This window comes from Bison bison, unplaced genomic scaffold (assembly GCF_000754665.1).
Source record: "Bison bison bison isolate TAMUID 2011002044 unplaced genomic scaffold, Bison_UMD1.0 scf7180017864491, whole genome shotgun sequence".
NCBI classification, from domain to species: Eukaryota; Metazoa; Chordata; class Mammalia; order Artiodactyla; family Bovidae; genus Bison; species Bison bison.
Genome location: NW_011495050.1, coordinates 20,404,348 through 20,419,381, shown reverse-complemented (window position 1 = coordinate 20,419,381; position 15,034 = coordinate 20,404,348). Strand labels below are relative to the sequence as shown.

Here is a 15,034-nt window from a genome sequence, read left to right as displayed (position 1 = left end):
CCTACCTCTTTTATGGGTTAAATGGGGTCTCCTCTAGAGCCTTTTGGAATGGACACAGTACCTTTTAAGTATGTTCACTAGCAAACATGATGCTTCAGGAGGACATGTAGTTTTTGAATCTTCTTGAATCCCCCTGTATGAGATAGATCAATTAGAATAGCAAAGATTAAAATCCCATGTTTATGTGATGAGAGACCCTTACAAATCCCAAATGTGAATGGGACCAAGCATCAACAGTTTCAGAACCTGTATGATGTCAGCATCATGAGGGAAAATAATGGACTCACTTGATGACCGAAGAACAGGACACTGTCAAGTGGTCCATGATAGCAGAGAGTGCAGTGGGCATCAAGGACATCTGGTGAGACTGGGGTAGAAGGATGGAGTGTGCAGACTTGAATTTACTGGTGGGTGGGTGCAAGGGGACAAAGCATTGGAGTGTTTGGGGCTCTATAAACTTGGGAAAGTTACAAATCGAAGTTCCCTTCTAGGATAAAAATCCTGCTCTGAGAAAAGGCTGCTGGGAGTAGAATCCAAGTTGAGTTAGACAAAAAGAAAGCAAAGGTTCAAAGGATTGAGAAGTTCCAATTAAAAAGGAAGAGGGGAAAGAAAACAGAGTAGTGAGATCTCAGGAAATACAGGACGATTTTCTGTTGTCACTTTGTGAACACAGCTAGAGTAGGAGCGTGAGGACCATCAAGCTAGAAGAATTATCCTAACTTACTCATTTCACTTAGAAATGACCAACAGAAAAGAAAAAATGTTGAGTCCCCTACAGTGTTACATGAAAAATATAATTAAGATTAGACTAACTTCTTGTGGACCATGGATGCATGCCAGAAAGACATGCCCCCGAAACAGGTGATACATATTATATGTCCTTATGTCTATAGCCTACTGTTTCAGATGGGCTGAGAATTAACAAAATTTTAAAATATGAAATTAACAAAATCATGGAAATTATGAAGAACAACATAAACAACAATTTGAAAAACTCAGACATGAGATGTTTGGAGACCAGAATGACTTGAAAAGAGATATAGTAGAATTCAGGAAAAAATTTAGAAGTGGAAGATTAAAATGTTTCAGAAGTAAAGACTACTACATGGGAGTAAATAAATGTCAAAGATAATTCCTTAAGAACAATACAAGTATAAAATGGCAAAATTTTAAAAACTTGAAGAAATGAGAAAACAATTAAGAGAAAATAATAGATACAGAAGAGAGGGAAAGAAGATACAAAAACATATAATATGTATCTTTGTGGGAGAAAACATAAACAATGGAACAGAAGAAAAGCTAAAAAAGGACAAATCAGGAAAACTTAAAAAGAACATATTTTTAATGAGCTACCAGGCACTTGGGAAAGTTGATTGAGGATAGCCAATAGCAAAAGACATTGGACTTTAAAAATATTCTTTGGGCATCTAAGAAAAATAAAATAGACAATGGGTCATTAATTTTTTTCATTAATTTTTACTGGAGTGTAGTTGATGTACAGTGTTGTCTTGGTTCCAGGCGCATAGCAAAGTGAATCAGCCACACACACACATATATCCACTCTTTTCCAGACTTTCCTCCCATAGAGGCCACCACACAGGGTTGAGCTGAGTTCCCTGTGTTACGCAGTAGGTCCCTATTAGCCATCTACTTTATATATGGTAGGCAATGAATCATTTATAAGGAAACTTTTATTATCAAGCTTTTCAACAGCAGCGCCTTGTCAGGAGACAGTGATATTTAAAGTAACCAAGTAAAGAAAATGTGAGCCAAGGATTTTACATCCAGCCAAGCTGATTTTCAAGTATAAGGAAAACAGGCACATGCAAAACAAAATAAAACAAGGAAACAAAACCACCAGTGAACAAACAACCAAAGGGGCAAAAATCCAGGGGATATTTCTGCTCGAGGAATCTAGTAAAAAATTCTGTTTAGACACCAATATGACTGTAAAGACATTGATAAAAGGACTGACAGTGAGCATTCCACGTGTTTTTATCTTGGATAAAATGATGGGAGAGACAGGAATGGCAATATGATATATTCTGACAATAATCAAGACATAATTATTTAGCAATTGGGTAGGGTAGGGAGAGAATATGAAAAATTGAATAAACTGGCAACTGCTGTTGCTGTTATTTTAGTTTCTAAGTCATGTCCAATTCTTTTGTGACCCCATGGACTGTAGCTGCCAGGCTCCTCTGTTCATGGGATTTCCCAGGCAAGAATACTAGGGTGGGCTGTCATTTCCTTCTCCAGGGGATCTTCCCAACCCAGGGATCAAACCCGAGTCTCCTGCATTGCAGGCAGATTCTTTACTACTGAGCCGCCAGGGAGTTGGCTGGATGTAAAAGAGTAGGAGTTCAGTTAGATCCTGGGGAGAAGACAGAAAGGGGAAAAAGAGGTTAGTGGCTAATTCAGAATTGCCAGCACTCTTAACGGTGCTGCAGTCAGATGTAGATCAAAGAGCTTATAGGGCCATTAAAATGTCTGAGTTGTCGTTTAGCAGAGTTGGAGAGGAGGAAGAAGTGGGCATCTCTGAACAGAAGGCAGAGATGATCATGAGACGAGAGAAGGAAGCAAATTAACTCGAACTGCACTGAGTTTAGGGACATGTGGCATAATGGAAAATGTCTCTAAAATCTCGATAGCGTTTCAAGTTGCAATGATTTCAATTAGTGCTAATTGTCAGAGCAGCACAGCCCTCTCAGGCCCAGTTAGGCAGCTTCCATGATATAGAGGAGGCACAGGTAGGTCTGTAGACACAGTGTTATGTAGATGAGAAAATTGCCAGTGAGCACAGGTAACTCGCCAGAGTCATGTGGCGAAAAAGCAGAGTAGCTGCGTGTAAATCCATGTCTGATCCCAAACTCAGATTCCTTATATCTTTAATTCAACATATTAAATGTTAAGAAAGCATTTTCAAATGATGTACAAGGTGGAATTTTTAAAGTACGCATGGGAGAACAGTTAACTGATTTGAATTCCCTTCTTTTATTCCAGAAGTTTCAAGGGGAATAGTAGAATCCCCCTCCCTGAATCTCCTTCTTGGAAGGAAGGAGGAAGATTAGGAACAAGGAGAAAAGGAAGGAAGGGTGGAATGGAGGCCCTGGGCAATCTGTTTACCTTTATGTCACAGCTGGAATTGAAAGTATGAAAGAGAAGGCTTAAGAGATGCTCGTATAATTATTTGTTTCGAGTGTTGATGTAATAAATACTAAAAATCAAAATAAAGCATAAAATGCAGAATAAACAGAGAGTGCCATATTGTTCACTGTGCCCTAGAATGAGAGGGACTCCAAGGAACTAGTGATGTAAAGAGTCTCTAGTGGGTCGCTTTTTAGTTAACATGATGATGAGGATCAGGAAACTCATAGGGAAGGAATCTCATGGGATAAGCAGAGTATATTAATCTTAACTGCTCTTAATTATTCCAATAAGCTAGATGCAAAATCTTTTGCTATGATTTGTCATTACATTTGTAGCCATGATTTCAAAATACAGGCAAAACTCACTCCTGGGACATTTTAATTCTTGCACTTTCAAATGTGTGTATAAATGCAAAAGATTAATTTGAATCATCTTCTAAAGCAAAAGAATTAAGAACTATTCCATTTTCAGTTCAGTTCAGTCGCTCAGTCGTGTCCAACTCTCTGCGACCCCATGAATCACAGCACGCCAGGCCTCCCTGTCCATTACCAACTCCCAGAGTTCACTCAGACTCACGTCCATCGAGTCATTGATGCCATCCAGCCATCTCATCCTCTGTCGTCCCCTTCTCCTCCTGCCCCCAATCCCTCCCAGTGTCAGAGTCTTTTCCAATGAGTCAACTCTTCACATTCCATTTTAAAACTGTAAATTTCCCACAGTTTAAACAGATGGAATTTTGTACTATTTATAGTTCCCTAGGTTGATTTTTAATTAATGCACCTGTAAGATTGCAGATGAAAGTAAAGGACTTCTCTCCCTTTTTGTGATATTAAAATTTCTTTTTTTGAAATACATATGTTTATGAATTAAAAATTCAGGATCTGCTATATGGCTATATCTTTATCAATACTTTTGTCTGTATTTTTATGGGCTCAGTCACTCAATTGTGTCCAGCTCTTTGTGATCCCATGAACTGTAGCCAGACAGGCTTCTCTGTCAATGGAATTTTCCAGGCAAGAATACTAGAGTGACTTGCCATTTCCTACTCCAGGGGATCTTCCCAACCCAGGGTTTGAACCTGCATCTCTTGCGTCTCCTATGTTGGCAGATGGATTCTTTACTACTATGCCACCTGGGAAGCAGATATCTTTATATCTGTATTTAATTCAGTTATCTTTCATGAAAAACAAGAATCATATTACTGCAAAGAGCAACTATATATTGTTCAAAACTTGAAAATAAAGCCACCTTCTCCTAAGAATTTTCCCCCTCTTTATTAATTCTTGCTTAGAATTATCTTGGAGATTATAAAAAACTAAAGATATTTTTCCAAAATACCTTCTCGGTATCTTGGCCAACTTTAAATAGGTTAAGGCCACATTACTGAGACAAATTTAAGAGAAACAATTTAAGTATCAAATACAAATATAAAGATAGCCATCACCTCTCAAGAGGTGGCAAAGGTGATCACAGTATAATCAGGAAATCCTCTGGCATCTTTTTTTCTTTTCTCCAAATTTAACACTTCATAATGAACATCTAAGTGGGGGAAATTATTTTCAAATGATAAATTTGGTATTTGTAGCAAATTATACCCTTCTGGAAGAACCAGACTTTTTTACATTTTTAATGAGAGTGAAAATATTTTCCAGAAGCTTTGGGTCACAAATAATCAAAAGAAGGAAAGGAATTCTTGGAAGGTCATGTTCAAGGATGGTTCTTCATCATAATTGAATGTATCAAAGCTGCCCTGGGTCACTGTGAATCAAAGCGTTATTTTAAACATGAGGACGGTGGTCCTCCTAAGTTTGGATACTATCAGAATTGTTTTGGAGTGCTGCTCTCTGGGCCTTCTGGGCAGAGAGTTTCTTACATAGATGTGGTGCCCGGACTAGGCTCTATGGAGAACTACTCTGTGTTTTATGTTAATCCTTCAGGTTTGGCGTATCAAAGAACCCCTGTAAAATGATAAGCAGGTGGCTTTATTTCCTAAAAATTGACACTGAACATATATAAATCTTAGAATGGTAATTTCAGAACTTTTCTTCACATAAATTGTACAAGACAGAAGACTAATTTTAAAATAAAATTGCTCAACAAACTTTGGGATGTGTCTTCAGTGAGTTATAATTTATGTAGGTAAATTTCTATATTTTGACTTACATGCAATACTATATTGTACAGAACTTCAAATACAGAGAAAAAAGTCTTACATGGACACAACTACAAATGAATAATAAGGGCCTTTTGCTTCTTTTTCACACCCATTTGAACAAAGTCATGTTTGTGCATTTAGCACTTTATTTTTTTCCTGAAAATATTATACCTTATCTAGACAAAAATCTCTACAAAACTTTTAGTATATCTTGAAGAGACTTTCCAAGGAAATATTTTTACATTTTATCTCTTTCTTTCTATGAATTTCTATGGTTTATAAACATCAGTGACAATTTAAAACTTAAAAATAGAGCACTGTAAATGATTAGTCTCTTTTTGGAGTAGAAGCTTTTTGACATAAAAATGCATATTTATAATATCTGTTTAAAGTATTATAAACATCCAAATCTTACCAATGTAAAGTTCTTAGAGCTCTCCTGGCCCAGAGGAAGTGCCACATCTGATTAGCTGTCATCACTTGTTCATGAAGAATTAGCTCTAAAGCCGTGTCCTTTATGATGGATGCCTCCCTTGGCCACATGTCTCCATTGTGTCATGGCCTTACTTTGGCCAGAATTGGGATTATGTTTGTTTTTTTTTTTTTAAGCCAGATTGATAAGCAAAATCTATATTTCAGTGTTTTACTTCTAAACCATTAGCGTGCCCCTTTCTGTGAATTGCCTTCATGACTCTTGTCCATTTTTTAACTGGTATGATAGTTGCTGTTTTCTTTTTAAATTTGAATCATTATTTATATGTTATTGATTTAACACTTTATATGAGATTTTATGGGCTTCCCTGGTTGCTTAGGCAGTAAAGAATCCGCCTGCAGTGTGGGAGACCTGGGTTCGATCCCTGGGTTGGGAAGATCCCCTGGAGGAGGGCACGGCAACCCACTCCAGTATTCTGGCCTGGAAAATCCCCAAGGACAGAGGCACCTGGTGGGCTACAGTCCATGGGGTCACAAAATGTCAGACACGACCGAGTGACGAAGCCCAGCCCAGCACAGCACATGAGATTTATATAGCAAGTATTTCTACCAACTTGTCCCTTCCTTTTTAATTGATCTGTGTGCATTTTACAGAAGGATTAAATTGTATATTCTCAGATCTATCTCTTTTGTGTGTGATAACTTGGGGATTTTCTAGGGGTAGAGGTTGCTGAGCAGTCCACACTTTGCTGTTTTTTAAATGTGCTGCCACAAAGGGCAGAAATAGTGAGGATTTGAAACGTAGGAGGAGTCGAGGCTGGGAGAGGTGTCGCGTTAGAGCACCTTGGAAATACAGGTATAGATGGACTTCTCTGCCACAAGAATGGAGAGAGGGAAAGGCAAAGGGAACTATGTGGAAATGTCTGTATTTGGGGTGTGAGAAGAGGAAAATGAGTCAGCAAAGCTGACATCGAAGGGTGACCAAAAAGAGAAGAGGATGATCAAAGAATTGTGGAAGACCAAGAGGGCAAGAGACATGGGTGGTGGTCAGCTGGTTAATTTGGATGGAGTTGGCAAGAGATGCCAATGAAAAAGTCAAATTACAGGGAACAGAGGAGCAAAAAGGCAAATTGAATGCCATTTCCAGGAGCATATGAACATATTAAGACAAAAGCCCGGATCGTAGTTGTATATACAAAATCTTACACCTTGTGTAGTTTGCTTCAGCCCTACCTCATTTCCTCTTCTGTAATAATTTTTTAAAGTTCCATACCAAGGAGCAAAGGAAAAGTTTTATAGGAAATTCATACTCAACTTTCATGCCCACTCCATGATTAGGAAAGATAACAGGCCAATGCATCATCCTACAACATTTTATTTTAAATAAATACCACTAAAATTACTTAACTGGCTTTACTGGGATAGGGAACTGAGTCTGGCCTTTCCGTAATTGGAATTGTTTAAATAGGCAAGATACCAAAAAAAGGGGAGACTTTGGGAGGAGTGGGATCCCTCCCTCCCCCAGGACGTCAGCAACATCAGGTAGACTGAGGGGCGGTCGACCTCGCTGGAGGTTGGAGCCGCGGCTGCTGGCCTCCCCTCCCCACGTTTTATTTCTTATCCCTGTGACTTGTGTGTGCACAATTGTTTTGCACTTTCTGGTAACATTGTCTGCATTTGTTTTTCCCTGTCAGGGAGCAGAAAGAAAAATCCGAGATGAAGAGAGGAAGCAGAACAGGAAGAAGGGGAAAGGCCAGGCCTCCCAGACCCAGTGCAACAATTGTGAGTGTGGCTGAGAAGGGGGGTGGGCTTCAGCCGGGCCAGGTCCACCAAGGAATGGGTGGAAAGAAGTGGGTTGTAGGTAAAATATGCACGTCCAAGTTATGGCTGGGCTTCCCTGGTGGCTCAGACAGTAATGAATCCTCCTGCAATGAGGGAGACCTGGGTTCGACCTCTGAGCTGGGAAGTTCTTCTGGAAGAGGGCATAGCAACCCACTCCAGTATTCTTGCCTGGAGAATCCCCATGGACAGAGGAGCCTGGCGGGCTTCCGTCCATGTGGTTGCAAAGAGTCAAACACAACTGAGCAACTAAGCACAGCACAAGTTATGGCTAGCCACGGCGATGGGGAGAACCATCCCTGTGCAAAGCAAATAGGATCATGTGATTACATCAGAGCTAGGAGGGAGGTTCTCATACTCCAGAGACCAACATCCTCCTTCTCCAGACAAATCTAGGGTGCAGAGAGTGACAGGAGAGCACCCCTTCAGGAGTGTTCACTCCAAGTGCACACTCTTTCTGCTGGTCTGGTGATGGGAGAGGGCAGGCTTTTAAAGTCTGTTCATATATATGGCATTTGGGAAGCTTCATAGGAGACCATTGCGAACTTTAGCCAAGACTAGAGCTTACAAGTGAGAGATCTTAAGTCATCCACGACCCTTGCACTTACGGGTTTTGTGATCGTGTCCAGCCTCTGATGGGAAGTTGGCAGCGATACCGTTACAGAAGAAGAGTGACGTCACCTACTTCAAGACAATGCCTGATCTGCACTCCCAGCCCGTCCTCTTCATACCTGATGTTCACTTCGCAAACCTGCAGAGAACAGGACAGGTATGGCTGACCCGCTCACATCGCCTGCCATCCATCCACTCGGCAGGTAGAGCCTTAAGAGACCATCACTTCAGGCGCTATTGACCTGAAAAATAAAACCTATGCGTTCGACTAAAAGTCAGCCATTTCCTACAGAAAATGTAATTTTATAGAAAGGAATGTCTCAGGAGAGGAAACCAACTTACTAAGGGGAAGGTGAGAGTGAGCTGATAATAGTGAAGTGTTGACAAAGCAATGAAAGAGGAAGAAAGTAAGAAGGCTGATAACCTGTAAGGCAAGTTTTGTGAGTTTTGTTCTGTGGGATCCGCATGATGCGATAGGGCTCCATCTAATGGTGGGAAATTGAACTGCACCCATTGGCAAGTTGCTTAAGAGGAAAATTCTTTCTGTTAAAAACTTTTTCTTAGTAAATTGACAGTCACTGTTGAATAGGTAAATTATTTTAAACCAAAAGAAAAATGAGATTGTAGACAAGCCTTTTAAAAGACAATTCCTGTCTTCTAGTTCTAGTTACAAGTGAAATTATAGAGATAATATTATAATACATAAACACCCAATAATTAGCTCCTTATGGTAGCTCACGTTAATGATATGCAGCCACTAAAATTATAATTAGGAAAACTATGTAGCAACATAGGAACTAGTTATGATAATGTTCAGTGGGGAAAAGGTAGAATATTCATTTGTGTCTGTACTGTGATTCCAAATACTGGGTTGGCCTAAAATTTCATTTGGGTTTTTTGCAAGATGTTACAAGAAAAATTGTAATACTTGATGAGTAAGCTTAAGAGATGGATAATTTTTCTTGCTTTTTGTAATGTCTTAATATTGTCTATTTTATGTGATAAATTAAAATTGTGTGAAAAAAAATTACTTCCCTAGCTTTAGCCAGAATTGTCTTCCTGTTGAGAAATAGGTGCATACTGACACATTCAAGTTTTTCTTCCATTCTAGCGTTCAGGTACTCACTGGAATTGACCTTAGTCTAGGAACAGAAATCATTATTGGCTTAACTTTCTTTTTCTTGAGAATATTTTGTCCCTGGGCCATTTCATTTTGTGTATGAGACAAACCAGTTATACAACCAGAACTTTTTAATTGGTGTTTTTGATGCCAACTAAATATGGGTAGCAGAATACCCCCTAGTTCTTTTTCTTAAGAGTGCATTACATTAAAATTTAACATTCTCATCTTGTCTTACTTGTCTGATAGGAAAAAGACACAGAGATGAAAGGAAGAATGTAACGATTTATTACGACATGAGTGCCAGGGCCTGATTTTATTTTTTAATTCCCAAGAACGTGGTGATTTGTGTATTTGCAGTCTTTGTAAATATGTGCTGTATTTTGAAGCTAGGTCGTCACACTTTTAGGAAAGAGGGGATGGTTGAATTAACTTGCTCTCATTGTTTCCTGTTGTGATTCTGGCTTCAGCCCTGTATCAAAGCTGACAGCCTGACCTGTTCTCTTGGCAAGATTTCTCTAAAATACACAAAGCTGTAAATGAATCTTAAGAGGAAAACTGACCAAATGTGATGGCTCGTGACTGTCTCTGGCCTCACGTACCCCCTCTGTGTCCTGAGCGGGACTCCTAGCCTGTGGCTGAGCAGAAGGAAAGTGTAGTCTTTCCCATTCGTTGGTTTCAGCAGTTTGCAAAGCAGCCCAACCAGCGTCCCTTGGGGCATCAGCAAAGTTAAGTCCTGCTGTCCTTGAAGAGCCTCAGGCTTTCCCTGTGGCTTTGGAGTCAGAATGTAGGGGGTCAGTGAGGGAGCCTGCCTGAGCCCCGGGTGACAAAGGAACGCACTCTTCTGTGTGCTGGGACAGTGTGTGAACATCCTGTGGTTGATCAACGTGCTTGGCTGAAGGAAAAGAGCACCTGCGGTAGCTGGTCAGGACTAGAAAGGCTGCCTTTCCTTAGAAGAGTTAGGAGTTTGGGGGGATGAGTCCAGAGGCAGGAGGGAAGAGGGCAGTGCTGTGATGTTGGAAGTGGGCAAGGGACAGGGCTTGGCGAGCTTCGACAGGCCAAATGAGAGCCAGCTGTGGCAGGTCACGAGCTGGCCCAGTTCTCCCATAAGAGAGCAGAGATGGAAGGGAGGAAGGCAGGTGATGGTGTGATGCTCAGTAACCGCTACTGCCATGGACCTGGCGAAGTCAGCCACGTGGCAGCCCTTCAGCTGCAGAACAAGCCGCCGGCTAGCTTTCACTGTCAGCCCACATGTCCCCTTCTCCCTCCATGTCTCACTGATTCACTCGTGGGTTGAAATAGTCACCGGATGGTTATCAAACACTCACAGGAGGGCATTCTTACCGAGTCCATGCTCATTCCGCTCCCTGCACGACAGGCCAGTAAATCAGAGACGAGGAATGTGGAGGCAAGGAATGTGACATCATTCAGAAAGCAAGCAGACCAAGAAGGTGGCAGACTAGTATGTCCAAATGATCATCTTCTCTGGGCCTGGATGCCAGTTTCTGTTATAGAACAGAGATGGGGAGGAGGTGAGGAAGTAAAATAAAAAGGTCATGAGTCTTGCAAGTATCTCCTGGAATGGCCAGCCTGAGGGGGGAGGTGGGATGGGGACAGGTTGTGTTAATGTCTTTTTTTTTTTTGTAAAATTCAGGCAGAGGGGCAGGGTTCCCCAGGCAGGCCTTTTAGTAAACAAAAGCAACGGAGGAAGGGAAGCAAAAGTTAAAGAAACAGATCCACCATGGAGTCAGATTTTGTTGTCCCCTGAAACAGCATGAACCCAGGGTGCAGGCACTATGGAGGTCTCTGGTTTCCCTCTCCTCGCATTAAAGCCCAGAAGATCCAACCAGTCCATTCTAAAGGAGATCAGTCCTGGGTGTTCATTGGAAGGACTGATGCTGAAGCTGAAACTCCAATACTTTGGCCACCTCATGCGAACAGTTGACTCATTGGAAAAGACCCTGATGCTGGGAGGGATTGGGGGCAGGAGGAGAAGGGGACGACAGAGGATGAGATGGCTGGATGGCATCACTGACTCGATGGACATGAGTCTGAGTGAACTCCGGGAGTTGGTGATGGACAGGGAGGCCTGGCGTGCTGCGATTCATGGGGTCACAAAGAGTCGGATGCGACTGAGCGACTGAACTGAACTGATGCAAGGTGCCTTTTGTCAAGAACCCTTGAAAAGAAGTGATAGAGGAGCTTGGGAGAAATTGTGGGCTGCGTAGGCCTCGTTCCTCTGGATCCCATGTACCTGGCAGGAATCAGCCTCCCTCAATGCACCTGAACCCAGGGAGGACATCCCTTCTCTTCTCCTTTACACCCTCGAGAGCCGTCTCCCTGACCTGTGGCTTGTAAGCCACCTCCACCCAAATCACAGGCGTTCTTGATAAGAATTCAGGTTCCCAAGGTTTATTCCAGGTCTTTCAAATTAAAATCTCCTAAGGGGAGCCTGGGAATTTGTGTTTATGAGAAGTTCTCCAGATCGTTTTTATGTGTTCTGAAGTTTGAGAACACTGTCCAAAAATCAAATTTGTGCAATAAGCACTAGAGCCGACTAGGAAGAGATGGTGGGTCATCCCGTGTGAGGAGGAGGAGGAGGAGTGGCGGTGCGGGAAGGTGAGAAGTGGCGGTGCGGGGAGGCGACGGGGGCAGCACAGTACAGGCTGCCCAGGAAGCCAGGGGGACACTCAAGAGAAGGTTGCTTCTGGCTCTGGATCACCAGGCACCTTTGCAGAGAGCTGGCCGTTACCCTGCCTGGGCAGTGAAGCAGGGCGGGTGTATTATGCCACATTTAAAGAAAGCAGCAAAAAAACAAGTCAGCATCTGTCTTGGGTCCAGTGCTGTGGCCCAGGCTCCCTGGCTTATGTGGGTCCCTCTGTATACATCTAAATAAATAGTCCATTCTGAGCATAACCCAGTGCTCTGATGCCACACTGAAACTTGGGGCGTGGGGAGGAAACGTCTTACCTTCACCTTCATTGCCTTGTGTTTAAGAAGAAAGGATACAATACTACCATAAACATTAAAAACTTTAAGAGGAAAAAGTTCCCCATGGAAATCTCAGCCAATGACTAATATGACTCATTCCCGAAGAGTTCCAGGTAACGAGCTCTGTTGTATAACTAAGTCTGGGCTTGGCGGCATCCTGGAAACTGGCACGAGCCTTTGAGAAAGTTTACATGGAGGGTGTCATGGCTGTGGCAGGGACATTGATGAAGTGGACTGGAACCCAAAGGTGATTTTTGAAGTTTAATGTGTGAATGTTGGATACTAACGAGTGTCATTCTTCACCCAAATGCAAATGATCCTGAAGCACATAGTTAAAGCTCTTGAAAGGCCCACAGTTAATTGCCGTAAATAACTGGGTGAAGAGGACTTAACATACACAGCAGCTCCCCCTCTGGATTTCCAGAGCTGCATAAAATAATAAGGATGCTTCATAATGTCTTTAAATCTGATTTGGCCTGTTGCCAGGCTGACCACCTAAAGAAGTCTCTTTCCCTTCTGGCCAGAACACCTGCTATAGCCAGAAATACCTCCTAGGGCTAGGTGACATTTCCTGGCCTGAAGATAGTTGACTCCTAGATTTTTGTGGTCATGGGACCAGGGTAGCCCAAGTCCCTTTGGGAAATAAACAAAGGCCTGGGCTTACTGCCTGGTACTTGCTTCCCTCCCTTTACCAAAGTATACCAGTCTGCAATCAGCTCACTTGTGGACTGGATGGGATTGGTTACTTACAGGCCCTGTGCCAAGGCCCTTCTAAGCAATGAGTTTTAAATCTTGCTAAAATATTTCCTGAATGTCTAAAGCAAGGTTTGGCTTTGATCTATAGGTGATCTGATCAGACTGATTTGAGCTAGAAATAGTCAGATTTCTAATTTTAGTTCATTAACGTCTAAGAATTAACCCTAGGAGACTGTTGAAGAGCTTAAATTTGTATTCGACACACACAGATTTGTATTAGACACATACAAATGATTAAACAGATTTGTCTTTTTTTTTTTTAAGAGACAGTGTAATGTCTTAGGAAAGTCTGTGCATCACGTAATATATTTCCATTTCTCATGCTTCACCAACAGTAAGTCTGCCGTTTTGTTCCACAGGTGTATTACAACACGGATGATGAACGAGAAGGGTAAGACACTCAGGCTTTTCACTTCAACACCCAAAGTCAGTTCCTGTTGGTAGAAATGGGTTTCCAAGCACAGGATAATGGGACAGGGAGTGGGCATGTCCTTTCAGCCCCAGACTCAGAGCTAGAGAAGCCTTGACTCCAAGAATTGTCTGGGAGAAGCCTGGAAGTACCATTCTCCTTCCAAGTTTCTCTCTTTTTTATTTTTATTTTTGGCCGCACCTCACAGCATGTGAGATCTTCCCTGACCAGGGATCAAACCTGTGGCCCTTGCATTGGAAGCACAGAGTCTTAACCACTGGACTGCCAGAGAAGTCCCCAAGTTTCTCTTTACCCCTCTCTCCTTCCTATGATCTGCCTTTGAAGTGGTACATCTCTTTGATTCCACCCTTTCACTGCTAATCCAGTTACTGAAATCTTTGGCCCCAACACAAGATCGAGTTGAGCTCAAGGCAGGAGCTAAGGAGACAGCCTGTCCTCCTTTCAGTGCTACCTGGACCCCCCTCCCCATCCCCGCACATCCCTCACGCTGGAGGGTGAGCTGCCTGGGCCAGTGGCGAGGCTGGTTTAGATGGGGGCTAGGAAGACTGAGAACCTTGTCACTGTCTTCAGGACTGTAGGGAAGAGAGGGTTTACACAGGGGCATTGAAGGCTCCCAGTGTCTTGGGTATCAAGTCACTGCATACTGCTTTTCTGTTCATTAACTCATTGTGTAGATTCCTAGAATTTTGGAGGCAAAAAGGAATCTTCAAGGTCATTTAGCTGATCCTATTCCCAGGCAATACAGTGCAATATACCACATTCTTGATAGGGGGTCAGCCAACTTCTACTTGAATGTTCCCAGTGATGGGAATATTCTGACTATTCTCATTGTAGGAGATAGCTCATGACGCTATTGGACAATTCCAGCTCCAGAAAGTTAGTTTGTGGAACCGATGTTGCCTTCTTTTGACTGATATGCGTTGGCTGTAGTTCTTTCTGGATGAGTCTCAACCTTTCCTCCTCATTCACATGTCATTTTACCTCTCAACATCTTAATTCTCCCGCCAGGGGGTACCACCAGATTTGTTACTGGTCTCCTTAAAATTGGCTCTCAGAAGTACACGTGTTCTGAACCACATGAGTTGGAGATTATATTGAGATCATTTCTTTTTGCCACCTGGATGCTGTACTACATTCAATTTTCATCATGTTACACCACTTACAACTAAAATCTTGGTTTGCACTAATTACATGGGTATAACTAAACTCTCTAGATCACTGTTTTTCAAACTATGGTCAAACCAGGGCTTCCCTATTCTTAAGCAATATTTCCTTGTGCAACATTTCAAAATGAAGTCAAGTGGAACAGATAGTCCTGGGTTCTTTTCCAAAGCAGAGCTTGGTAAACTGTAGCCTAAGGGCCAAATTGAGCGCCCCTCACCGCCCCTGCCCCACTGCAGCACGCCACTTCTTTTTGTACTGTCTGCATATTTTCAAATGGTTGAAAAAGTCCAAAAGAAGAATAATATTGCATAACATTTGAAAATTATGAGATTCAAGTGCACACAGTCACATTTAATTGGCACACAGCCACATGAACGCCTTGTCT

At 42.2% G+C, this 15,034-nt stretch overlaps 1 protein-coding gene across 2 annotated transcripts in view; it reads left to right on the top strand.

The window, feature by feature from the left end:
• The window catches only part of GRHL2 (grainyhead-like 2 (Drosophila)), a 171,783-nt gene that overhangs the window by 126,172 nt on the left and 30,577 nt on the right, over positions 1 to 15,034 (top strand). For both annotated transcript variants that reach the window (XM_010863509.1, XM_010863508.1), the window contains exons 10-12: positions 7,432 to 7,519; positions 8,206 to 8,345; positions 13,415 to 13,446. In XM_010863509.1, the coding sequence (XP_010861811.1) occupies positions 7,432 to 7,519; positions 8,206 to 8,345; positions 13,415 to 13,446 (260 nt within the window). The remainder of the gene's footprint in view (positions 1 to 7,431; positions 7,520 to 8,205; positions 8,346 to 13,414; positions 13,447 to 15,034) is intronic.